This window comes from Rutidosis leptorrhynchoides, chromosome 2 (assembly GCF_046630445.1).
Source record: "Rutidosis leptorrhynchoides isolate AG116_Rl617_1_P2 chromosome 2, CSIRO_AGI_Rlap_v1, whole genome shotgun sequence".
NCBI classification, from domain to species: domain Eukaryota; kingdom Viridiplantae; phylum Streptophyta; class Magnoliopsida; order Asterales; family Asteraceae; genus Rutidosis; species Rutidosis leptorrhynchoides.
In genome coordinates, this window is record NC_092334.1 from 673,124,844 (window position 1) to 673,152,269 (window position 27,426).

Below are 27,426 nucleotides of genomic sequence, written 5' to 3' on the forward strand. Positions count from 1 at the left end.
CATGATTTAGTAAAGTCAAAAGACGCTTCACGTATGCATGTATACTCGACATCCAAGCAAGTATCAAAATAGAGTGCGGACGCATGTATCACTTAGCGTTCAAGGACCTGAGAAAACATATAAAAAACTGTCAACAAAAAACGTTGGTGAAATCATAGGTGTAATAGTAAACGTTGTTTTTTAACCACAAGATTTTGTATTGCCATAACGTTTATTATCTAAATTGTTTTCATTCCAAAGTTGTTATACATTTGTGGAGCACCCAATTATCAAGACTTAACTGTTCATGAACCCCGTTATCATATTGTTATAACCTACACTATATACTCGAAAATATATTTCATCCGCTAACGGTAGCGAACCGTCCGAATGAGGGCTTGTCAAGCCCATGTGATCACATAACATAAGTTCACATTTACACCCTGCAAGTGTAACTAATGATAATTGAATTGAGGCCTTTTTGTTCTAACTCGCACGTGGAATGTTTGTTTTCGTACTTGTGTTCAAAGCATAAAAGTATGATACATATATGTTTCTCATCCCATAGTTTAAAGAGTAAAAGTTGTTGAAAAGGTGGGACTATGATCTCACATTGATTGCACGGATATAAATGTACTTCACAAAGTAACGTGTGCAAGAACGAATGCTAGTCTTGACCTAAACAATTAGGTTGTATCAATATCGGTAAACACGGTCGGTCAAAGTTGTTCAATTAGTCCTATGGCTCGTTATGACTCGATTATATAACATGTGAATCAAGTTGTCAAGTTTCATGCATGAATCAAGTATACAAGAAGATTAGAACAGTTTAAACAAGTATTTGTTAAGTTTGAACAAAAGTCAACCTTGGTCAAGTCAAAGTCAACGAAAAAGTCAACACGTTCGGGTCGGGTCTCGAACTATTTTTATGAGGTTTTTAATCATATATAAGCATGTTAGAACAAGTTACATGGTAATCGGAGGTGCGTAGCATAGTTAGAATTTTTTGTAAAAGTGCCAAGGTGAACAGCCGCTGAACACGGCTTATGTCGCGCCACGACATAGGATGGCCGCGCCGCGGCAATCAACTGGAGCTGGTGCCTGGCTCATTTCAAAAGTCTAAGTCCCAAACCAAATTTCATTCAAACACAATTAACGAACCGTAAATATTCAAGACACGTATCTTATATCGTTGGAAAGATAATTTGACGAGGAACACAACAAAACACATTTCATCAATCAAAAATCAACATTTATAATAATCAAATCCAAATTGAAAGTTCATTAAACGTTCACCATAAATGCTTTCAAATTCATAAATGCACTTTGATGATTCGGGAATTAAATGCACACATGTGATACGTCGTTTCGTAGGTAATTACGCATACAATACAACTAAACACTTACAAACAACATTGTAAAGCATTCAATGCATTAAAAGTTTATTTTACTTCTATCAAACTCTAACTCAAAATCACAAATTTAACAATTATGTTTATGAAGCTTTTCCATGTCAACCTACATACCAAATTGAAACTAGTGATGCTAGTGACACATTTAATACATGCACTTTTAACATCTAACAACATATAAACATCCAAAACTCAAAATCAAGCACACCCATTTCAAGTTCATGCTAGTTACTCAAAATAACAAGATCGAGCATATGATTCACATATCCATGTTAGTCTTGAGCCATAGACACTAATTAATACACTTTTAAGTTTAAAAGATCAAGAACAAGAAATTTAGTATTTTTAGAAAGTTACCCAAATGTAATGAAGTTGGTATGGATTCGAAGAGGAAGATGCAAGGATTCCAAATATGTAATTTGTTTGAGTTGATGCTTGCTAGATTTGAAATGGATGATGAATCTTTGATTTGGTGTTTGAGAGAATAAAGTGGAAGTAGTAAAAGAGTGAGGAGGTGAATGAGTGGAAGAGATGATGGTTTGACCATTTGACCTAGTAACATCTTTGGTCATTTGGCAAGTTTAGTCCCTCGAGTTTAAAAACAGATGCGTGAATTATCTAAACGAAATATTTTAAGAACGAGTATTAATGGAAAGTGTTATAATTATATAACGGACTGTAAAATAAATAGACGGAAAGTAAACGGAAAAAGGCGGGATGTTACATAATATTTGTGGGTTTATGTCTCAAAAGATTTTATAAACAAGTAGTTTTGAGGACAAAATCAAGTCCAAGATCGAGATTTGTTGGATTTGGCTCAAAATAGTTGACCGTTTGTCTTGCACAGTCTACCATTTGTCCATGACAGTCCACCGATTGTCTATGACAAACTACCGACAGTGTTATTTTGGAGAAATTTATGTTACGTGTCAGTTTTTAGCCGTTATGCTACCACGTGTGTCTAACTTTTTGTTAAAGCACTATACTAACTTGGTTTATATTGTTATCAGGCTACAAGAATAAGGGATAAGCTCAGAAGTTAGATAAATGTGCTATTGTTGGTGATCGGTGAGTAGGTCTATCTACAGATATAGTTTAAGTAGCATGTCATGCTACTGTCTTGTACCGTATTACCATACTTTAGTGTATTTATTGCCATTTTTAGATAATGGTTGACATTATAATTAGATGTGCATGTTTATTGTTGTTATGTGATCTTATGCGCACACTGTGCTTGACACCAACCGAGCTTGTGGAGGCTTGGGACTAGTAACCGGACATGTAGAGGTTAGATTTTGTATGAGGTCAACTGGTCATGTGGAGGTTGGTTCCATGCCATGTTTTCTGTGTACTGATTCAGCAGGATGGACTATCGATAGACACTAGTCTGATCAGCTAGGGTCGTGTACCCGTACAAGCCCCGATCCTCGTATCGTCTTTACTTGTATGCTAGTTGTTTGTTAGCATGTTTGTGGAGTTTTTTTTGCATGTATGATGTTGTAACATCCTCAACTGGGCCTAGATGTAAGATTACAAGTTTGCCCTTAAGTTTGTGTCGAGTTATTATATGTCTTTATTTTAATTTAACATTTATGATTATTTGATGACGTGGTTAGGACCAGTTTGTGACAAGGGTCACATAATAGGTTTGTTTATTTAATTTGGACTTCGTTTGGGTCGCCAAATGATGTACGAAAGATATCAGATAACTGATAAATACCCGTGTGTTGCACAGTGTAGGATTTTAACCCACTTTAGATGACTAGTGCTTCCAATTTCTTCATTTGGTTTCCAGATTATTCACACACAAACACATCTCGTTCTTCATCTCCTCCAACTACTAAACCCTAATCCTTAATTCTTGTTTTAGAGCTCAAATCATTTGTGTCTTTGTGTTCCTTGTGATTTACTGATTCTAACAAGGTAAGAATCATAACATTTCATGCTTTAATCTTTGAGAAATTTGAGTTTTTGTGTAAGTTTTTACAAAATGAGTAATTTGGGTCAAAGTGGTTAGATTTGATGTTATTTGAGTCCAACTCTTGTGGGTTTATGTTTCTACATGTATAGTGTCTTCGATTTGGTCAGTTTTGAGGTCGTAATCGAGCTCTAGAAGCAAGAATTGGAGGAATTTGGGTGAAACCCATCACTTTGTCTTCAGCTTCTGCAGATAAACACAGTCGGCCGAGTGTCTCCTGACACTCGACCGACCGACTCGACCATCGACCGAGTGTGTATGACCCACGTCCGAGTGTGTCTCTATCGACCGAGTGACTAGACACTCAGCCGAGTGAGTATAGACACCGACTGTCTATGACAGTCGACCGAGTGTCTTTGGCAGTGAAATATTTTACTAAGTGTTGATTTTTAGCCGTTATGCTGCCCGTTTGTATTTTGATGATCAGGATGTAAATTTGGAAAATGCATAAGTGTTAAGCAACAAAATTTAGCGGACGCTTTTTGATACAAAAATTTCTGTACTGTGTTATTTGGTGTTAACAGAAAGTAACTAACTTAATTTGCCTTATGTTCAGGTGATAAGGATAAAGAAGCCTCTTAGTAGTAGATTATCTGAGCTGGTTGTTGGTAATTGGTGAGTGAGACTAACTGGAGAATATAGTATAGAGTAGCATGTTATAATATGATTGTCATGCTTGTTAGATATACTTACTGTTGTGGTTAGTTAGTACATTGTGATGACTGCATGTTAGTTGATGCTTGTCTGCTGGAGCCCAGTGCATCCCTATTGTGTGGTAGCCTCGGTAGGAGAGATCAACCTGCGGGTTGGGTTCCTCATGTGGTAGCCTAGACAATCGAGGTATATATATATGTGAATGATGCGTCTGTCGCGTGTGAATTATATATATACACACGGTGGTGGAGGAACTTATGGTAAGCCCCAGTCCGATCAGCTGGTGGTTAATGGTTTGGCCGAGCCGCCAGAGTCTCTGTAGACGGCACTTGGGTGATGTTTGTGTGTTAGCCTTTGTGACATGATTAATATAACGGTTCCTGTATACTATTTCCTGTAGTTAGTCATACTCACTTAGCTTCGTGCTAATTCCCCTCCATCTCCTCCCTGCAGGTTGTTAGCTTTCGTAGATTATGCATTTTGGGGAGAAGACGGACATGGTGTTGTTATGTTTGACTATGAAGAAACTCTGATGTGTCTTTTCAGTTAAAACTGATTTTGATTGTAATGTCACGTGACACTAGAATTATTGTTTAATATTAGCCGTCAAATGATTTAGAAATGTAATTAAATATGTTTATGTTATTGTAATGGTTAATTGATACTAATGCTTCTGCCACGTTTAAAACAAAAAAAATAATTAAAAAATTTAGCGGTGTCATAAATGCTTAAGCTTGTCTGTTAGATAGATTTCATTCACTTAGCCAAGCGCTAATCCCCCGCATTCCATCCTTGCAAGTTTATGTACTGCTATTTGAGTTGGGTGTTGGTGTATGAAGACATGTTTGACGACCGAACTCTGATGTGATTTTTATAAAATGTATTTTGTAATAAAGTAACACCGTTTGTAAACATTAATGATATAATGTAACACCGTACTTTTCCATTTACCTACTCCAAGGGCCTCGAATCTCTAGAACGCTAGTTTTTTCAGCCAATGCAATTAGCGTCTCCTAGAACTAGAAGATTAAATCAATATCGTCTTGTCTTTCTTGACTTGTAGCTCTGCAGAGTCCAGCATGAAGTCGTTATGGGGTATAAAAATAATGAAGAAATAAATAATATATAAAATAGTAGGTTTTTTCATAGGGAGAAAACTCACTCACCTATTTTTTCCCTTATTAAAAACACAGCGCCTTCAATAAGAGAACCTAGTCACGTCTAAATAAGGTAAGTTTTGTGACCCTCGTCACAAAACAAATTAATATGACCACATAACAAACAATTATCAATTAATTATTAATTTCACTTATTACCTCGTAACTCATTAATTAATATTAATTTACATAAAAAATATACACAAAGTCTAAAACGTTAAGGCCACAAACGAGGGTGTTACAATTTTAATATATATCTTGTATTTTATATATACTTAAGGGTTGTCAAAGTTTTTTTTCTTCTATTAATCAATATCGTTTAGTTCAGATAAGTATATGAGTACTTTAATATCCTTATGAGATTTAAATAATTAATTTTGGAAGTAGTCTCTTTGTTGTATCTTAAACTTTTTACTCACCACATCATTAATCTTCTTATCCTGTATTGGTAAATATATAAATGTTTTTTAGATTTTAAATTTGATATTGCTTATATACTTTATAACATTTTTTCTTATATATAACAATAATAAGAAAATAAGAATAAGAATGATGATCACGACACCGATGATGATAATAATAATGATAATGATAATAATAATAACAATGATAATAATAATAATAATAATAATAATAATAATAATAATAATAATAATAATAATAATAATAATAATAATAATAATAATAATAATAATAATAATAATAATAATAATAATAATAATAATATTGTTACTTTGGAAAAGTATCAGAAAAACAATATCGATAATATATTCGTAAATAAATTATACTTTAAAAAGTTCAAAAGGTTCAACATGCAAGTTTATGCAATACATTTTGTCGCTTCGAGATTAATCAGTTCGTAAAGTTAGTCAAAAATTGAGTTCCAAAGAGAAGAAAAGATAAAAAATAAATTCGAAGGTTGAAATTACACTTATACGTTCTCTAACTCACTATTATAGTTCCCCGCAACTTATAATATGATATAAAATCCATACAATATATCAAGCAAACTCTTGATATAATAGAGCAGTTTATAAAAATTTGAATTATTGACAATCATTAGATTGGTTAATTACATAGAATACATCTTAATCCACTCATTCAAATCAATATTAGAAAGTAATAGACAAATAAGTAATGCTTAATTTTTTCTAATTTCTTATATGCCATTATTATTTAATTAGATATCATCAACCTTAATAATAAAACATTTACCATTTGAAATTTGCTAGTGAAATTTGATTTGTTTATTTCTTATATGCCACTGAAATTTGATTTTTTTAGGCGTTTGATTATTGTTTTTTGAGTTTTTATCATATATACCCTTATTAACTTTCAAAATAACATGTTTGCCCAATTAATTAACATAATATCAAATATAACCAATCTAAGTATTAAAATACACATATTTACCCATTTGATTCAAAAAAATCAATAAAATTAATCCTAAAAAACTTAATTCCTAATATATCCCCAATATTTATTACGGAGTATCATAGCAAAGTACAGTAATTATTATCATCTCTTTAAAGCGACCCGTCCTAATCCATCTGGACGAATACATTATATTTGGTTACATCGCGAGGTACTTGACCTCTGTATGATACATTTTACAAACATTGCATTCGTTTTTAAAAGACAAACTTTCTTTAAAGTTAACAGGCATGCATACCATTTCCTAATATATCAAACTATCAATGTCTTCTTATCAATCTTGATGAACTTAATGACTCGAATGCAACGTCTTTTGAAATATGCCATGAAGGACTCCAAGTAATATCTTTAGAATGAGCAAATACACAGCGGAAGATTTCTTTTATACCTGAGAATAAACATGCTTTAAAGTGTCAACCAAAAGGTTGGTGAGTTCATTAGTTTTTCATAAACATTCATTTCCATCATTTTAATAGACCACAAGATTTCCGGATATTTAATTGTACACGTAACCCGAGTACAAAATAATACGCGTAACTCGCGATTTAAAAATCATTCATATGGTGAACGCTTGATAACCGATTTAACTTTAATGCATAGAATATCCCTAAACAGAACCTCTCGTCTGTATAATAATAATAATCTCGAAGTACTAAAGCATCCGTACCCCGGATGGGACTTGTCGAGGTCCGTAGATCTATCTTTAGGATTCGCGTCAATTAGGGGCCATACCCGTTTCCTAATTATTAGGTCACCAAGCTAAAAAGGGGTGATATTCAATATTCATAATCCAGCCATAGAATGTAGTTTTTGATCACTTGTGTCTATTTCGTAAAACATTAATAAAATCAGCGCATGTATTCTCAGTCCCAAAAATATATATAAAAAGGGAGTAATGAAACTCACGATACAATATTTTGTAGTAAAAATATTCGTACGACGATACTGAACAGTGCAGGGTTGGCCTCGGATTCATGAACTTATATCATTTGTATATATATTAACACACATAATCGTAATCGAATAAATATATATATTATTTTAATAATATACTTGTTAAATTATTTGTTATATAGATATAGATATATTTAATTTATATATTTTATTTAACCAGTCTTTATCTTTTATTATAACATATTAATAATAATAATAATAATTTATATTAGGGTTTATATATGCAAAAATATATATGTATATATTAATTGATATATTATATATATAGCTTAGTTACTATCTTATTAATAATAAAATTATAGTGATATGTGATATTAACATTCTTGTAATGTATTTTTATATAAAAATATCTATTTGTAGTAATACTAATAATAATAACTATGAATATAACAATTTTACTACTAATGATAATAATGATAATAAGTTTAATTATAACCATACTAATAATCATATTATCAATAATAATGATTTTATTACTAATACTTTTGTTTGTTAACTTAATGATAATACTAATAACAATAATACTAATAATAATAATGATATTATTGATAATAATTATAATAATAATACTGATAGTTTTAATGATAGCTTTAGTAAAATTGATAGTAATGATAGTAAATTTTAATAATAACAGTACTGATAATGATAATAATAATAATAATAATAAATATTAGTGATGATACTTATAACAATAATAATGATAAATATGATATTAATAATTATAAATATATTGATAAAACTAATATTTATAAAATGATAACAATCCTAATATTAATGATAATAATAATATATATTTATTACTTTCATAATAATAATAATAATAATAATAATAATAATAATAATAATCATAATCATAATCATAATGATAATAATAATACTAAAATGATAAGTTTACTACTAATAACAATATTACTAACACTTATAATAATAATAATGATAATGATTTTAATATTTTTACATATGATAATAATATTAATAATTTTAACACTAATAGTAATAATAATAGCAATAACAATAATAACAATAATAATAATAATAATAATAATAATAATAATAATAATAATAATAATAATAATAATAATAATAATAATAATAAATAAAATAAGAGTGTATACCCTTTAGGAAACTTTTCTAAAAAGAATTGCACTAAACCGGGCTCGAACCCGAGACCTCCTGATAATCCTATAACCCCTCAAACCATTCAAGCATTTCTGTTTTTCTGTTTAATACACTACCCATTAAATATTAACCAGACATCTTTCTGTCATCTTCTTCCTTCCATTTCGAATCGACCAAGAATCAAAGCGTTTAAACAGAGATTTATATACATCAAAATAACAATAACTAATTAATATCAGTTGTTCGTATGTATTGAAAAAAAAATTAAAAGAAACAATACAGCTGCTACGGCAGTCGCTGTATCAAGAAAAAAAATGAAATTGATTTTTGATTTTGAGGCTGTTATAGACAAAATTTATAACACAAATTATATTTAAAATCACTCCTAGAAACTTCTGAAATCACTAATTGGACTTGAATCACATCATATAACTCGAATTTAATCAATGAACAACGTTTGACTTTATTTTTCAAAAACTTTGACTCTGAAATTAAAACTCAATTCGTAAATTTGAAAGTTGAAACTTTACAGAAAGTTTGAGTGAAGGATTTCAAGCACAACTGTATTTAAGGATTTTGAAAAACAATTCGAGATCGAGTTTTGGCTAAAAAGTGGAAGAACAGAGGTGAACGGTTTCTTTATATGTTTATTTGATTTTTCTTTTCTATTCTTTCTACTGAATCGAGTCTACTCTAATATCAAGTGTAAACGAGATACTAATACAGTACCAGATTCGTTAAGTTTTGTTTTGTATCAGCAATTGGGTCGACAGTTTTGCAATCAGGAACAGAAAGAGAAGAAAAAAATAAGAACATGTTAAAATTTGATTCCATTCGTACCAAATCAAGACTTTAAATATCAGATAATTAAATTAAACATGATTGTGATATATATAACAGGATACGTAATTATCTGTTATATATATGTATAATACAGTATTATATATATAATTAGATGTATATGTAATGATATATATATATATATATATATATATATATATATATATATATATATATAAATAATCGTATTATATATATATATATATATGTATTTATGTATCTGATTTTTTTATATATATCTGTTTATATACATACATAATTCATAAGTTTTGATAATTACCAAATATATTAATACTATTAATAATATTAATAATTAATAATATTACTAATAATAATAATATTATTGATAAATGGACTAGTAAAAATATATGATAAATAATAATATGATAATGATAATTTTAATTTTAATAAAATTAATAATAATAATGATAATAATATTCTTTTTCATGATATTTGTAATAATACTAGTTATAATGATATTAATATTATTAATAATAATAATAACATTAATAGTAATAATAATACAACTTAAACTGATCAAATTATATATATATATATATATATATATATATATATATATATATATATATATATATATATATATATATATATATATATATATATATATATATATATATATATATATATATATATATATATATTACTTTAACAGTAACCTGATTATTCTAATTATTATTTTTTTTATTTTTAAAATGTACTTTATTAATTCCCAATTATATATACACTTTTATTTATTTACATATATATATATATATATATATATACATATATACATACATATATATATATATATATATATATATATATATATATACATATTTATTTACATACAATTGTTCGTGAATCGTCGGAAGTAGTTAAGGTCAAATGTATTTATGTAAACTGTTCCAAAATTTTGAGACTCAACTTTACAGACTTTGCTTATCATGTCGAAATAATATAAAGATTAAGTTTAAATTTGGTCGAAAATTTCCGGGTCGTCACAGTACCTACCCGTTAAAGAAATTTCGTCCCCGAAATTTGATAGAGATCGTCATGGCTAACAATAAGAATGTTTTCCTGACGAATATGAGCTGATAAATAGAGTTTTATTACTGTTGAGTAATATGGATAAGATAATTCGATTACTCGAAGAGTACGAGTGAAGCTACCACAAAAGATTGAGATAAGGTAATAGATATTCGTCTTTACTTTTGACGTAGTCATGGTGGAATTCCGGAATTCAAGAGATTTATAAAAAATCTTTGAAATCTAAAAGATTTTATTCTTCGGCGAATAAGGAAATTAGGATCTCTATAATTAAATACGGTGATCTGTCTCGATTACTCTGTCGGATATTTCACTATAAATCCATTCCCTTCTTTTCCTTATTTCCACAACTCACACTTTCTATTCTTTCTCCCTCAATTCATACTTTTGTTTCCTCTTCCCGACTTTAAGTCAAGCGAATAATGGTCCAGAATTCGTAAGTATGAAGTTTCGAATGAACATGACTAACGTTCCAAGAGTGAGATTGTAATAGCACGATCTTGACTTGTTAAATTACCAGAATTCAAGAGAGAAGATAGAATTATCAAGAAATTATGTTCTTGATTTGTTTAGAGATTAGGTAGAATGTAAAAGTCGTGTAACATGGCACATGATGACGTTATGATCTGTGAATCATCACGTTTCATTAAAAACTCAGCATGACTTACTGTAATATAATCACGTTGATCAAGTGTCATTATATTATACTAACTCATGTATCAGTTCCCAACACTTTCTCAAAAACATTCATATTTTGAATTTGAATCTTTTAGAATTTATAAACTAAAACAGTTTCTTTTCTGATGTAATACTGATTCACGAAGAGATAAATGATTTCAGATAAGAATAGTTATGAAAATATCTTCAAAAATATCGAAGATATTTTATAATGAACAATTCGATGATATCTTAGAATTTATAATATCGAAGGATGATGAAGAAAATTTGTCCGTAAAGGTTTAGAGTCAGAAGCAAGGTATTCGTTAATGACCTCAGCAGATACTGAATCATTTGAATTCTTTGAAGGCAGGTTTAGTCTTTGTGATTTGTCCACAGCTTCCTTCATAGTTTGCTCAATCCGTTTTCCAGTTCCAACTTTTTCGAGCTTTGCCAATACACTTATTCTTTATCTTTATACCTTCGACTGTTAAGGTCGTGTACAGTTTTTGCTGCTGTATTCAGCTTTTTCAGAATTTGAAGTATTGATTTGTAGACTGGGTGCTTTTCAGAATTTCAGAATGGAAGATCATAATTCTAAGAGATAAATGTTATATGTATACATATAACCGCTGATATAGAAACGTTGTGAGATTCAAAATACTAATTGCGAATTTCTGGTAATTGGTATGACAATGCTCGTTACAGGATGCGGATGTGTATATGATAGAGTTTTAATGAACAGATATAATGGTTTTTCGGAGAGACTTAAGCCGATGAGTAATGAAGTTGCTGATAAGTTTATGCTAATGTGATGAGATTTAAACGGTTTCCCGGGAACGATGACGAAAAGGGCATCGTATATATCAAGGTTATAATAAGGCTAATTCGAATGGAAGTCAAAGTTGATTTGCTGAAGCTGTGACAAAATTGGCTAATTTGAAAAAGAGTTGCAATGTTATTTTCGGTAATAACAATGCCAAAGGAGCTAGCACAGACACGTGTGAAACGTTTACTCAGGTTCTGAGTGTTTTCAGGTGCATAACTATATGCATCAATCTCTTCTTTCGTAGATGAAGTGCGGTTGGTTCATCCTATCGATTGAAGTGTTTTCAAGAATTATGAAAGGTTTGAATCGCAGATTGTAATCGTCAAGATACAAATGAGGTTTAAGATGAAATCAAATGGCAAACTTGAAGAAATGTTTAGTTTCATATGTTATAATCAATATTTTAATTTATTTTAATTGTCCAATTTTAGTAGTCCACAATTAGTTGTCCACAGTTAGCAATTCAACAATTCATATATAGTTTAATATATTATATTCGAATTAATTAATACATGTCGTGACCCCTTATATACATGTCTCAGACTCGATCACAACTCAAGGTATATATATTATTTTAGAATCAACCTCAACCGTGTATAGAGAACTTTTGTTTTTTGGAACTATTGTGTTTGTATATATAAGAAAATTATTGACCCTTAAAAAATTTTGTGCTCTGAGCGATCGATCGGGTTGCTCTCCTTTGGACCATCAATGCCAATGGATTCAATGTTGTTTATGATTTAGATTAGTTATATTGTGCCTATTATCATCATCGATCTATCAAAATTCACTTGCAGCAAAAATTGTTAAGTGTAGACTTAAGCTTAGATTGTTAATTCTATGTTGTGTTCTATAAATAGAGCAAAAACAACCAAAACAACAAAATCTAGTTAACATTAATTCAATTTTTAGTCCCGTATAAAATTGCAGGTTATAACCTAATTTAAATACATGTATAATGCATTAATGCTTAATTCGGATTACTTAAGTTTAAAAAATTATTAACCAAATTGTTAAACCAAATTACCATACTACCACCGTAAACGTAAACAAAAGGACCTCATTTTGTCCGCCTATTCAAAACCCTAATTGCCGCCAAACGTATTGGCGCCAGATCTAAACCATTTACTGATTTTATTAGTTTTATTTAGCTTACTCATCTTCATCACATACAACCTCAAATCCCCACCACATCTGTCGATTCACATCTCAGACTGAACTCAAACAATCTGCAAAATCAGGTATCACTTTACAAATTTCAGTTTGATACTTTATTTCGTAACTTTAATCGACTGTTATATATGCGTCTGATAGATCTGCTATTGCGGTATCGTAATTTGTCAATATATTAGTTAATTGGAAGTAGGTTCAGATCTAATTTCAGATTTTGACGTTAGCTAAAAGCTGCACAATTAGGTTTTGTATAGGCGTTATTCTGTTACTGTTATTTTTATTTTTGTCTGATTATTTATTGTTATTATTATTTGTAATGATATCAGAGGAATATGATATTGTTTAGTTAGAGGCCATCAATCGAGAACCTTTATCTATTTGAAATAAGTACTACTTGAATAATGTAAATAATTTTGGCGGGTTTGTTTAATTTTTAAATGTTTGTTGCTAGTGAACAATGTTGTTAATTGATTAGTTTTTCTAGCTTAAAGTTATATAATTAATGATACTAGATCAGTAGACATTAGTAATTTTACATTTTGTTCTTCATGTTGATATCGCGTTTGGCGTATCACATGTTATTTTAACATACAATAGCTTTCTTGAAAAGAGGCAAATGCTAAAAATGCATTTATATTTTTGTTTGTTGAAGTAATTATTGAAAGACTTTTCAGGGTTGGTTTTAGGAATAAAGATGCTTCCAAGAGGTTGCAGTTCATCTCATTTTATAAGGACTATACAAAATGGCGTGATGAAAAGAGTTCACAACACAGATTCACATGGAAGACCACTTCTCAAGTTCAAGAAGTTAGAAGATATATATCAATCTGCAGATGCTGAACGAACACCTTTGCCATTCGCAGAGAGAAAAACAAGATCAAGAAGTGGTTTTGTTGGTGATGATGAACCAGGTTGTCAATCATATGAAAACGATTTAGAAGAAATGACATTATCACAGCTCAGGAAAAAGTGTAAAAGAAAGAAAAGGAAGGTTTCAGAATATGTTTTTCTGACCCCAAAGGTAGAAGATGATGATCCCGATTTGAGCGAACCGTTGTGTAAATTTAGAGTCAAAGGTTCAAAGCGTTCACCGTCAAAGTCAATTCCTACTAATGAAAGTTCTCCAACATCTTCTAGAGACGATATTTCAACTGTTACTGTCAAAATCGAGGCTCCTGATATGGAGAATTTTGAATGTAATGATACTACTTTCATGGAAAAATGTGGCTTTAATGAAGGCCCGGTTTGTAATTCGGACAACATGGAGTCAGATAACGAGGATGATGATATGCAGAATGTTATCACGCCTATGCACGTATCTGAAATGGACAAAGAAGAATATGTCCATCATTCATTATCAATTGTAAGCTCTGTGGAAGATGATTCTTCTTTTGAAGATTTGATTACACGCACGTCTGATTGCTTTCAAAGTCAACAGACATCTGAACAAGTCGGGCACATATGTGATGGTCAAGATTTAGAGTCAACAATCGGTGATGACCATTGTTGCGTGGATATTGAACAATCAAGTGATTACTTGTGCTTACCATGGAAATCACATTTTTTGACAAGCTCCGATGAGCATGATGTTGATGGGGTATTCATGAAGGTTAAATCACCTATTTGTGAGGAGAAGCAAGATTTAACTTCAGTGAATATTGGTGCAGATTTGCACTCTTTGATTTCAGATAACAATAACAACTCTTATGATTCTCAGGACGTTTTCATTCTTCAAGATCCGTCTTTAGTTCCTGCAAATGATCATTCAGAAGTAAAGTTGTTTGATCATACCCATTTAACTGATGTCTTGAATGAGGAGGCATCAGAGGTTAGAAACTCTGACTGTTTGGAAACACGATTTCCTGAAAGGCTTCCTTTGACAAGAAAGGTATTTGATTGTAGTAACTTTTACTAATGATTTCTTTATAATTTTATCTTTGAAAATGCTCATCTTGAGTCTATTTTACAGGCCATTTCTCCAAAGTCTCAGGAAAAATTACGTTTGGCGATGAATTCCGCAGAGTTTTCAGATGACGTGGACCGTTTCAGTAAGACATAGAATACTTTGACCTGTTTTTCTACCTATAAAACATGCTTTTCTTCTTAAATTGCTATATGTTTTATGCACCTGACATAACACATTCATATTTATTAATTTCTACTAAATTGGCATTACTCAACATTCATATTCATACAAGAAACAAGTGATTTGAAATGATGTTACGTTCTGCTTTTGGTTTTGCCAATATTCGCATGTTGGTTCACACCGATTTTGATTTTCCAGAATGCAAGGAGAAACTGAACTTCGAGGAACAAAATGAGAACAAGTTTTCATCAACTACATCAGATACTAAGGACAATGAACCAAATCTGCAGCCTCATCAATCTGTACCATTATCTCAGAACAAAGTTTTTATCAGTTCAAAACAGTTGCTTAAGAGACCAAAGAATTATAAAAAAGGTTCCCCTCCCAATAATCTTACACCTAAAGGTTGTCTCGATGGGCCACGTTCATGCCGTTCACTTCCTCGTGTTAGCACAGGGTGTACTTCGATCCAAGGGTGTTCTGAGAGTGCGATTGCGTTTTCAGAGAGACAGATGCATGACATTGAATCTCTTGCATCAAAGCTTATGAGTGAATTGAACTCCATGAAGGCCATTGTGGAAAACAAATTGCTCTTTGAAGAATATCGTTCCACACCCTTGAATAATGAGGCAGATGAGGTATTATGCTGGCTCTTTGATTAAATATACATAAATGGTAGTTTAGGCCATATTTTATTAATAGGTTGATTTAGAATTTTGAATCATGCTTTATTCCTAACAAGTCATACGTGTTAAACTAAAAGATTAAACTGACAAGGATATATATCAAATGGGTCGAAAATGATCCCGGAGTATATTCAGATGCATATATTTCCCAAAATTGCATGATCATAAACATTGGTTTGTATTGTATTATTATCATTTCTTGTAATTATATTCAAAACATCAACCAAATATATTTAAAATAAGGGTCAACCTAACTTTCCTTGTCCCTTTTAGACTGGCACCTGAAAATCTACACATTTGAATCCTTTACCCAACTTGCACGACCCACCCATTTTGTCATGCCCACCACACTTGCATTTTCCTCATGTCTGTTGCTATAAGTCTTGTAATCTCATTGATTTTTAGTCTTCTATTGATTTACCTCATGTCTGTTGCTATATAAAATGCTTAAGCATGTGTACATATACTTTACTGTTGTCATGATACTTTTGACAGGTGAAATCAGCCATCAAAAGTGCAACCAAAACTGAAGAAATGGCTAGAAAATGGTTATCTATGATGGCTAGGGACTGCAATCGTTTCTGTAAAATCATGGTTAGTGTTTCTTTTTATCATATACATTTTGAAATATCAGTTCAAAGTCAATTCAATACACTGTAACCTGTCTTTATTGCTCTCTAGCCTGAAAATAATTTCATCTAAACAAAATTTCATACGTGTCAATTTGGGCAGGTTGGTCAAAATAGGTTTGGGTTGAAATATGTCATGTTTACAATGGCTTGAATCAAGCTCTGTTGGGTTGGCACTTGGCAGAACATAATTTTATATTATTTCTGAAAATTTTTTAAATAGTCAATACTCCACAGTTGACTTATGATTACAAAACACTACACCGCGAATCCAATGACAGATTATTACGTTGAAGTTGGTCCCTTTGTTTACTGTGTCTTCATCTTTGTTTCTATTTTCAATAATCAGAAACTGAACCAAGACGATAAACCTTCGGGGAACGCAAACCAGGGGAAACCTCTTCCTGTTCAAAAAGAGAGGAAGAGAATCAGTTTTGCTGATGAAGCTGGTGGAACGCTTTGTGATATCAAAGTCTATTGCATGGATCAGGAATCATTAGAGTTGAATGAAAAGCTGGAACCATCACTAGCATAAATAAAAATGTTGTAACATTCTTTCTTCAATTTTTACTTTGAACAAATAATCTTTGGTTGGTTTTAATGATATGTAGATTGTTGTGTCTATTAACCGTTTTTTCATGGTCTTGTAATGTATCTGTGTAATTGTGTGTGCTTGAAAATCGAAATCACTCCGAAGAATGTGTTATCTTCATTAATTTTAAATATACCAAACTTTACTTTGTTTGCATTTGCAAAGTTTTTGTATGAGGATTTGTTTAACGCTTATGTATGTATGATATATAGTAGAAGGATAAAGCATCACACCATTGAGTGGTATGAAATGGATGGCAAAAATACCCTTACTTGATGGGTAAACCTGAAATCCGATATTATTGGTCCGAGTTTGGTTCGGGTATACGGGTTCCCGTATGCCCGACCCATATACTCGATTAGTTTATTCAATATATTACATTGAAAGTTACAAACAAATAACAACTTGGGCTTATATCCTACTAGCCCACTTCATAAGGCCCACCAAAATGGACAAGAAAAACATGCATACATTACATCCGAGTACAGACATGTAACTGAGCACAACAAGATTCTTTAACATTTAACTCTTTAACATTTTAATATCAATTAGTAACGTAGTTTGTAAATTCTTTAACATTTAATTTAATTTGATTTGATTTGAATTAAATGGTTACCCGATTATTCGTGAGGAAATCCGTTACCCAACGGTTAATTAGTTAATGGTTACCTGCCGGGGTATGATACCGGGTTTGGGAGTGAGTTTCTTAATCGGGTTTGAGTTTGGTATTGCCTATACCCGACCAAACCCGACCCGATGCCATCCCTAGGTATGATGGTGAGATCCAACTTGGGGTACTATCAATCCATGTCTGATTCTCACTCCAAGCAGGGATTTTCCAACCTTTGATGATACTGCTAACATCGTCACGAATTGGGTTTCCCTCAACGCGTGTGTGAGTGACAGATGAGAGCATTTGATGTCGATATCGCCGTTAAAAAAAGTAGAAGGATAACTATACATTTATTATATAAATGTATGTATCGTTGCTAGGTAATTAGCTTGTTTTTACAATATGTTGTATAACTGGTAAAGATAATTTGGTTAGTTACCAGCAAAGTTACTTAGTGAAATTCTACTCACGAACACAGGTATGGGTGAACGCTTCCCATTAGGTTTAATTGCGTGTATAAACATATACAAATTATCAAAACAAATATCGATTACTTATAAATAACTAATACGGAGTAATATGGAAATCTATCATCGAACTATTGGTGTAAGGAATACAGATACAGTATCTATGTTTTAAATAGAAAAATTACATAACGATAAATGACATGTTATGAAATTAATTGACAAGTAGTGATTAATCCTCGTTACTATGTTTTAGATTACTATCATATGTTACAATATGTCTGTTTAGAAATGTCTTGTCACTTTTTTTTTATAATGGTACATTATTTAAAATGAATGCTGATATTTTGTTTTTCACTGTCCAGTGCTTCATTGTTTCAGAGTGGGACAATACAGATTTGTTATGTTGTATCCTTGTATTCTTACATGTCTAACTCTGCCTAACAATAATGTACTACACAGGAATTTTTACTTGCTCACTCTAGATCTGGTCCAACTCGGGTTACCCGAAAACTATATAATGATGATATCATGATAATGTTATTAGCAATATCAACTAATACAATATCTAAGCTTTAAATAGAAAAATTACAAATTGTATCTTAGACCTCTTAATACTATTCCTAAGTTCTAGACCGCCCATCTTGCAACCTATATAATGATGATAATGTGAAAGCAAAAATCTCTCTGAGAGTTACCATACCATTAAAATATGACAAAAGTAAGATCACCCTAGCAAACTTCGCTTTTGGGTTAAATCTAAGTTCCCAAAAATGGCAGGGCCAAACAATATTACATAGTCACTGTTGTGGGCCCCCTAAACTTCATTAAACTCTAGTCACTAATATCTTTAAAAATAAAAAAGTATTTACAACTACTACAACAAAGACACGAGCCTTTAATCTTCAACGGTCTGAATCTCTCCCATCATGATCCTGTTGCTAACAACATTAAAACCTAAAACTTCTGAACTAACCTTTTTCCCCTTTTTGCCTTTCTTCTTCCCTACGACCTTGGTGGGCCCACCATCTGCTGTACTGCTGCTACCAAGAACAAGATTGGAATCTCGAGATCCATCATTGATATTGTTTGCATCTCTGGAAACCTTCGAGTTGTTTTGACTTTGAAAGGCGAGCTCGAGGACATCAGAAGGTAAGAAATCTTTGTAGTTAAGGAACTTGTCAATGAACTCGTGATTAGGGTCATATGATCCAAGGTTCTCCTTTAGTAATATCTCCGCCTCTGATCTAGATTGCTTTACACAAAATTCCAAGAAACTTGTATCTGAAATAACAAGGTCAATTTGGTAAATATGGTTTGGGGTTAAAGCAGGCATAATAATCTATTTAGATACGCTGAATCGTAGCCATCTTTAACTCCATTGTTTAAGTTGGTAGTTAAAAGATCATTCATTTACAGTACCCGCGATAACATTATAAATATAAAAAATAAAATAAAATGAAACATAAATAGGACCCGACTTGAGGATTAGTAATACCTTTGGTTCCAATAAGCCTGACACACTCACTCTCGCACCAATCTCTAAAGTCAGATGCCTCTGCAAAACATTCATTAGTCATATTCTAGCATAGTTGTCATATGGCAATCTGTAACCATATTCAACAAGTTACTGTACCTGAATGTTTAGACAACGCATCTTTCTTTCCCTTAGATGATCCAGAAATTCCCTTTACAGAAGAAGTCTTCTTTGACCAATTACCCTGGTTTGCAAGTTGAGGAAAATCTGATCTGCATGAAGAAAACATTTCCAAATCAATACTCACTTGCCTTTATATATATATATATATATATATATAGAAGTAATACATTAAATATGATAACCTAATCGCCATTTAACCCCTTCCCTTTTCTACTTGACTGATCTGAGATTCAAAATAACCCAAAAAACCAAATTCACCTATTCATGAGTACATGGGTCAAAACTGCCACCTATACATAACAGTGAACACTATAATAAATATGTATCGACAAAATAAAAGAACATACTGGTTGGTTTCATGTTTCTGATGATCCACCGGACCCCAAAACAGATCGTCATCTACTCTATTTTTCGTTTGTGTATAACTACGAGTTGTATCAGGGACAGGGGATGCAGCCTTAGCAGGAGAAGCCATAGAAGACGACCATGAAGGACCATTTCCACGGGTTGATTGAACGGGAACAGACTTTTGAGAAGCAGGGACAGGTGCCGGACTCTGATTGGATGAAACCTTTTTCTCTTGTTCCTTCAAAATGTCCCTCAAAGAAGTGTGTGTACCAACCTTTCCCGAATCAGTTGACCAAGCAGGAGCAGGTGAATGGCCAGCGGTCTCACCTTTCCAGACAACAAAATCTCCCAGTGACGGACCGGATGGTGCGGCTGGCAACAGATCCTTATCATGAGGTGCCACACGTGGGATATTTACTTTCTCGTTTGGACTTGAACTAACATGAACTTCGGGCACCGAAACCTTGAGACCAGCAGCCTTAGATTTTGCAGACTTTTTACGGCTCTTTTTACTTCCTTTAGCCTCAATAAAGTTGTCAGTGTCAACCAAATCTGTTTGAAAACTTGCAGAATCTTTTTCACTAGGTTTTTCTGTAATTTCTTCAGCCAAAAGATCATGCAACGGGCTAATCTTGCTTTTCTGATTGAAAGCTGAGCTGGCTAGGTCTATCTTATTCTCCTTGTGGTCTGAACTTTCAACAACATTAGCCCATGGTGTGGACACTTTCATCGAGCCTATAGATGCAGAGATATCAGTAACGCTTGTTTCTAACTGTGATTGTGCATATGCATGTGCCCTCCATTGCTCTTCTTGTTGAATTTCAAGTAATGACTTCGGCTTAAAACCAGGTGCAGGCTTCCATGCTCGTTGTACTGTAGAAGCTTGTGAGGCGTCATCATTCTTTTTCTCAGATATTTGGCTGACATCATCAGATAGAATATCACTTTGCCTTTCTTGCTGAACACTTTCAACATTGGATTCAGAATCATTGACTTTACTTACATCACTGTCAAATTGCTTCTGCTGTTGTTTTGACTTCTGTTTCTTTGACTTCTTTTCAGAAGGTTTATTAACCTCACACGGTTCAACCGCCGATACAATTGAAGGAGCAGAGACTTCATTAGATACAATTTGGACTGCAGAAACAGGCGTCAAAACATCGTGAGATGTTGATATTTTAGCACTTTCATCAGTTTTTAAACCGATGTTTATAGCCTGTTCATGTAAGTAACTGTCCTCAGCACCTTTCGTATGACCACTGTCATCATTCTCCATCATTTGATGGGGTAGTTGTACAGGAATTTCAAATTGATTGGCGTGATTTTCAGCTTGTGATACAATCGGAGACATATTGACGAAGTTACCAGTTACTGCATCTTGAATATTGGGTACTTGATTTTGTGGTCCCGTTTGAAAGACCTCATGTGATGCGGGCTGGAACCCAAGACGATCCAACGACTGAATCTGTCCATAAGATTGACTGACTAAAGGCTGCTGAGAATGTTGTTCGATGAGCATCTGGGAGAGCAATTGCTGTTTCAATAACTGCTGCTGCTGCTGCTGCTGCTGCTGCAACTCCTGCTTTTGCTGTTGCTGTTTAAGCAATAGATATTCATCCAATATTGACAGCTGTTGTGTAGGTACTGGTGCCTGCGGGTTCATTTGTAACATGTGTTGTTGTTGCAGTAAATTTGAAAATTGCGGTTCTTGGGGAAGGCCAGAAGCAAGCAACTTTTCAGGGGTTAACGGACCAGATTGATTCTGCGGTTGAAGTCTTTGGTAGCTTGTTTGATGTGGGTCCAAACCACCCTGTACTGATGCCTGTGGGTTCATTTGTAACATGTGTTGTTGTTGCAGCAGATTTGAAAATTGTGGTTCTTGGGTAAGGCTAGAAGCAAGCAACTTTTCAGGGGTTAAAGGAGCAGATTGATGGTGCGGCTGAAGTCTTTGGTGGGTTCCAAGGGGTGTTTGATGTGGGTCCAAATTACCATGAATTGGGTAGTTTGGCCAGTTTGTAACTGCACCGTTGACTCCAGATGTAGGCCTTGCAGATAAACCCTGAAGAACTGACATGAACTCGGGACTTGGTACACTTGAAAGATGCGAGATGTTCGATTGTTGAATTGTGGGATTCAGAAGAACATCAGATGTGGGGCCTACAGAAGACGTATCTCTTCCGGCCCAAAGAGAATAAGGATTGGATAACGAATTTTGCCTTTCAAGCTGTATCTTCTGTGCTAACTGGTATAAGTTATCTCTGTTTTCGGTTCCTAGAGGAACCGAGTTTGAGTTTCCAAAATACCCCTGTATACCTGCTAAACAAACAATCAGTATCATTCTCAGTTTAAGTTGAAAGTTGAAACATGTTGATAATGATTACAAAAACAGTATTACTACAGCAGTAACAGTTATTCGTCATATAATATTAATGACTGTGCAGAAAGAATGATATGGAGAAAACATTTTTTTGTTAAAATAATAAAAAATAGGTTACTTATGGAAAAATTATAAACTTTGGGAGACTTACACCCTGTTTGATGACCTACTCAACCCATGTATCCCGTTCTCTTTTGATATTATCAGGTTGTGATGACTAGATACGATTTACTAACACTGCCACTACCTCCAAGTAGGGATTCTCAAAAGGTATTTGATTTTGCTCTGTAAATGTTTACTGCCTATATTTATTAAATTCATGTTTATCTTTATGTTCAGATGCCAAGTTGACCCATTTATTTATATTAAAAGGACAATTTTTCCTAAACAAAATTACATAATGAATCATACCTTCAGACAAAGCAATCTTCTCCAGTGGGCCGCCGCCGCCACCACCACCGCCCATGTTATTAGACATCAGCGACTCAAGAAACCTCTTCTCCGTGTCTGTGATTGAACCATGCTGTAACATAGGTTCATTTTTCATTCTGGCAATATTATTACCCAAGCCAGTAACATTTAACTGACTAGATTGATCATTGACTTCACTTTGTTTTGCTGCACTGAAACCAGGTGGTGGTCTGACCTTAGCACGCAGATGTGGCATGACATCACCAAGTAAACTCCATGGTGACTCATGTGGTGCATTTGCAAGACGAACTAATAAATCTATTCCGAAATAACCAGCCTCAAACCAACCAATGATATCAGTACCAGTAAAAGGACCTTGAACTGATCCCTGAGGATCTTTGTAAAAGAGAACAAGGTCTTCAGGAGACGGTTGCGAAAGTGACTGAATCCTTGAGTCTTGTTCTCTGTCTAAATGTCCAGCTGGAAGCTTTTTAATAACAGGACCCTCGCCTTTGGAATATGGATTTACAGGATGGCCACTCCATTCATCGGTTGCATCCTTTTGAGACTGAGATCGCCAAGTTGCCGTAGAGTGAACTGACGTTCCGTGCACTCGGGATTCTTTAGTCATTCCCACATCATTATTCTTCCCATAAGAACCATAATCCGCATCTGTGAGTCAAAAACAATAGATATAATTATACAAGCCTCAAAGCATAATAAGAAAAGAATTCGTCTAACGACAGCCCTTAGGGCTGTCATTAAGGTGCATTAATGTGTTGTACAAAGTGGTTAATGTTGACTTTTATATGGCGGTTATTAAAAAGTAGGAAGTCTTTTTTGCACCTGCATTCGTCTAACTACAGCCCTTAGGGCTGTCATTGAAGGTGCAGTAATGTGTTGTAAAGTGGCTAATGTTGACTTTTACATAGCAGTTATTAAAAACTGCAAGTGTTTTTTGCACCTTGAAAGCCCTACGGGCTGTCGTTAAAAAAAATCCAATGGTAAATTAAACTAAAAGAAATGGTTCATATGGGCTAAAGCATTTATTTAATGTGTACAACCTCCTTATTCTCTTTACATTACTATGATAGACAAATACTATATGTGAAATATAACTGCACTAACTATATATTACAAAGATTACAATGAAGAAAAATGGTTTTCCAGTCATCCCAGCCCAACCCTGACTCATTCCAAAGACCCAACTTGCCCCTTGCCATCTCTGCAAAAGACCATTTTATCGCTGTGTTGGAGAAGTTCAAGTAGTTATAGATTTATATCACCAAACAAGCATAGGAAATCATGAGAAGTTATTGCTCACATCACATGCAGTAATACCTCCAAATCGTAATAAGAAAAACGGTTTGTGAGCCTCAGTGATATATTCTTCTCAGAAGACACACCCAGATAAATTTGAATAATTACCTTTAAAACGATCAGCAATCCCGTCTTTATGATAGTCATCAGTAAGTTGTAGATCTTCTTTACTACCTACTCAGGAAACACATATCCAACAACAATAGTATCACAAACTATACACCGATATATGGATAAATTCAAGAGACAGATCATAGTACCAAGCTTCGTTCTACTTGTCTGAACATCACTAGTGTTACGCCCAAAAGAACCTTCTTTTGTAATGACACCACTACTTAGGATGTCCCCTTTGTCAATGCCATTTAATAAAAACTACAAACGAAAATAAATAATTAATCAACTATACTACTATCAAATCAGATCAAACGAAAGTAGAGGTACCAATATTGACCTTTTTACTTGGAAATTGGAATTCGGTTAATTACGGTGAGTTGAATGAACAGATGGCCAAACAGATTGAAAATCGCAGAAAACTGAGCTTAATGCCAACAACCTCCTATATCGTTTTCTTCGAAATTCAAATATTATTTTTGTGTTGATAAAATGTTTGTAACTTTACGTTGAGAAACTTAAAAGCCACCTCTAATCCACCTCTACAACTTAAAACTTCACCCAACCCCCCAATCCACACCTCATGCCACCTCTAATCAAAATGTTAAACTTACCAATTCCTCAGGAGTAGGTGAAGTAAGTGCAAGAGGCTCCAATGGATCTTCTTGCGTAAGAGATGGAACTAACGCGACCCTTTCACAGGATTTCATATCAGTCATCCTGTAAACATCAATCAGTTGTGCCCTGCTATATCCCACAAGAGACGATTCCTCATGACATTGATCAATCTTATCAGAAAACGATGTTGGTGAATGAGAATTATTCAACGAATTCCCTTCTAGTGCACCCCTTCCCCTACCAATAGGGAACGTTGAATTTTGATTTTCACCCCGACCACGACCATGGACCCCCATAAGTGAACCCTTATTGGATATTGGGCTTTGGTAAGATGGCTGCTCTACTTTTGCTCGATTAACAGCTGAACTAGACCTCCATGGCTTTGGATGGTCTGTATCCCACTCATGTTTTCCAGAGTCAACCCATTTGTCACGCAGACTATCCACTCCCTTATTGTCCCTGCCCCACCGGGTGCTCCATTTGTTCTCACGATGCTGGTCATCACTCGGATCCTTGTTACCCGAATCACTCAATCTTTCAGAAGGTGCACGGTATCTTCCAGATGAGTTGTCATTCCAACGATCCACCTTACGGGTGTCCTCGGGCTCTTTATCGCCCTCACCCCACCTGTCCTTGCGAGCAGATGATTTTGTCTCTCTTTCCTCCTCACGCCACCTGTCACGGTTATCGAGTACGGAAGGACGAAAGACATCCTTCTTCTTCTGAATATCATTAACCGGGTCAAGGTATCCCTGTGACTTCACAGGACCAGGACAATTGGCAACAGCTGGAAAGGCACTTGTGTGCATCTCCTGCAATTATCATATACAAAAGTAGAAATATTTGAAGCTAACAAAACTAACATATTTCAGATTATTATTAGCATAGTTAGAATATGGTCACACACCCCAGACACAGTTCCAGTCTTATTCTCCCTGGGTTTCGGTAGAAGCCACTGCGGTGAAAGCGGAATCGAACTGTCAGACCCTTGCCCATCTATACAATTAAACAGTGAAAGTCTAATCAGATCATCCACATGAAAATTGTAGATGCAGTAATAAAGTGTGAGCTATTTAAGGTAACTAAAGTAGATGTTATAAGTAAGAACGGGAGATAAACAGTCTGATCCCATGTTCCATAATGCCATCCATAGTACTTTACATCAAATGCATATAAACTCTACATATATCACCAGTTTAAGGCTATAAATTTTTGTTACTCTGTATATAATAATTGACGGCATTACTCAAACAACAACATACACATAGATTCCACATGGAATTAATATGAAATTAAACACTTGCAAATGATGCTTTTCGTGAATTTAATAAAAGTTAAGAGCTTTCAAAATGTATTTTGACACATAGCTAACGTCTGTTCTTTTAATAGCAGTATGCAAGTAAAATAAGATGAATAATAACATTTGAATATGAATATATTTAAAATTTAAAACTTTAAAATGCATATAAAATTCTGAGCATCACTAGCTTAAGACTATACTTCTGTTAGATAATAGTTTAAGGCAATACTCAAACAACAACATACGCATAGTTTATCCACAAATATAATATATATATATATATATATATATATATATATATATATATATATATATATATATATATATATATATATATATATATATATAAATGCAATTTAAAACTTACATTTACACATTTTTTTAATTTCAATTAACAGTTTAACCAAAAATAACACTGGAGCAGACATTTTGTACGCAGAATAGCTTTAAAATTACACTCGAGCAGACGTTTTGTAAGTGAAAAATAATAAAAAAAAATTAGAGTATTAGAGTATAAATATATATAAAACCCTAAATGCATTCATAACCGCCTGAATTTCTACAAAAGAGTGAACAGAAGTGAAAAAATTTAAAATAATCGATTGAAAACCTTTAGAGATCTGAGCGTGATGAGGAGAATCAAGGAATTCGGTATTGTTAGCCATTGATGCGATGATGATTACGAGTTTGGAGAAAGCTAGGGTTTATATTTGGAGTGTGTATAAACGAAATGTGTAAGAGCACGAGTGCAGGGGGCTAGCGAACGTGTAGATATAGATAATAGATATAGCTAAAAATGAAGATTGAAGAGCCGTACTTGAATGGCAAATTTGTTTACACGGGTAGTCCTTTCAGCCAAGAGCCAACTACGTTACACTACTATAGTTTAGTACTAACCATCATAATTCTATCATATAGATTCAGTTACAGAGGCGTTTTTGAACGTAGGCAAGATAAAAAATTGCGTAGGACTCA

General features: G+C 33.2%; 2 protein-coding genes across 3 annotated transcripts; one reads left to right on the forward strand and one right to left on the reverse strand.

The window, feature by feature from the left end:
* Positions 1 to 13,238: 13,238 nt before the first annotated feature.
* LOC139893931 (uncharacterized) lies at positions 13,239 to 17,357 on the forward strand. The gene is made up of 6 exons (XM_071877131.1): positions 13,239 to 13,304; positions 13,911 to 15,124; positions 15,206 to 15,284; positions 15,521 to 15,960; positions 16,504 to 16,602; positions 16,987 to 17,357. Exons 2-6 carry the CDS (start codon positions 13,931 to 13,933, stop codon positions 17,170 to 17,172), a joined length of 1,998 nt encoding a protein of 665 aa, XP_071733232.1. The 5' UTR covers positions 13,239 to 13,304; positions 13,911 to 13,930; the 3' UTR covers positions 17,173 to 17,357.
* A 1,524-nt stretch (positions 17,358 to 18,881) lies between these two features.
* Positions 18,882 to 27,188, reverse strand: LOC139894650 (protein ESSENTIAL FOR POTEXVIRUS ACCUMULATION 1-like). Of its 2 annotated transcripts, none has more exons than XM_071878055.1 (10): positions 27,062 to 27,188; positions 26,059 to 26,147; positions 25,148 to 25,963; positions 24,683 to 24,794; positions 24,531 to 24,596; positions 23,103 to 23,774; positions 20,314 to 22,627; positions 19,943 to 20,055; positions 19,805 to 19,864; positions 18,882 to 19,590 (listed from the first exon to the last, which is right to left on the reverse strand). In XM_071878055.1, exons 1-10 carry the CDS (start codon positions 27,114 to 27,116, stop codon positions 19,205 to 19,207), a joined length of 4,683 nt encoding a protein of 1,560 aa, XP_071734156.1. In that variant the 5' UTR covers positions 27,117 to 27,188; the 3' UTR covers positions 18,882 to 19,204. The 2 variants fall into 2 exon arrangements, with proteins under 2 accessions (XP_071734156.1, XP_071734155.1); XM_071878054.1 differs by having other exon boundaries at positions 20,314 to 22,630.
* Between the last annotated feature and the right edge of the window lie 238 nt (positions 27,189 to 27,426).

What these genes read in the sequence shown, in the direction of transcription:
- LOC139893931 (XM_071877131.1), top strand. Translation starts at nt 13,931, where the DNA reads ATGCTTCCAAGAGGTTGCAGTTCATCTCATTTTATAAGGACTATACAA. An exon ending in AGATGACGTGGACCGTTTCA is followed by an intron (nt 15,285 to 15,520) that starts GTAAGACATAGA and finishes TTGATTTTCCAG; the next exon opens with AATGCAAGGAGAAACTGAAC. An exon ending in ATCGTTTCTGTAAAATCATG is followed by an intron (nt 16,603 to 16,986) that starts GTTAGTGTTTCT and finishes TTCAATAATCAG; the next exon opens with AAACTGAACCAAGACGATAA.
- LOC139894650 (XM_071878054.1), bottom strand. Translation starts at nt 27,116, where the DNA reads ATGGCTAACAATACCGAATTCCTTGATTCTCCTCATCACGCTCAGATC. An exon ending in TCACGCTCAGATCTCTAAAG is followed by an intron (nt 26,148 to 27,061) that starts GTTTTCAATCGA and finishes TTAATTGTATAG; the next exon opens with ATGGGCAAGGGTCTGACAGT. An exon ending in CAGAAACATGAAACCAACCA is followed by an intron (nt 20,056 to 20,313) that starts GTATGTTCTTTT and finishes TTCTTCATGCAG; the next exon opens with ATCAGATTTTCCTCAACTTG.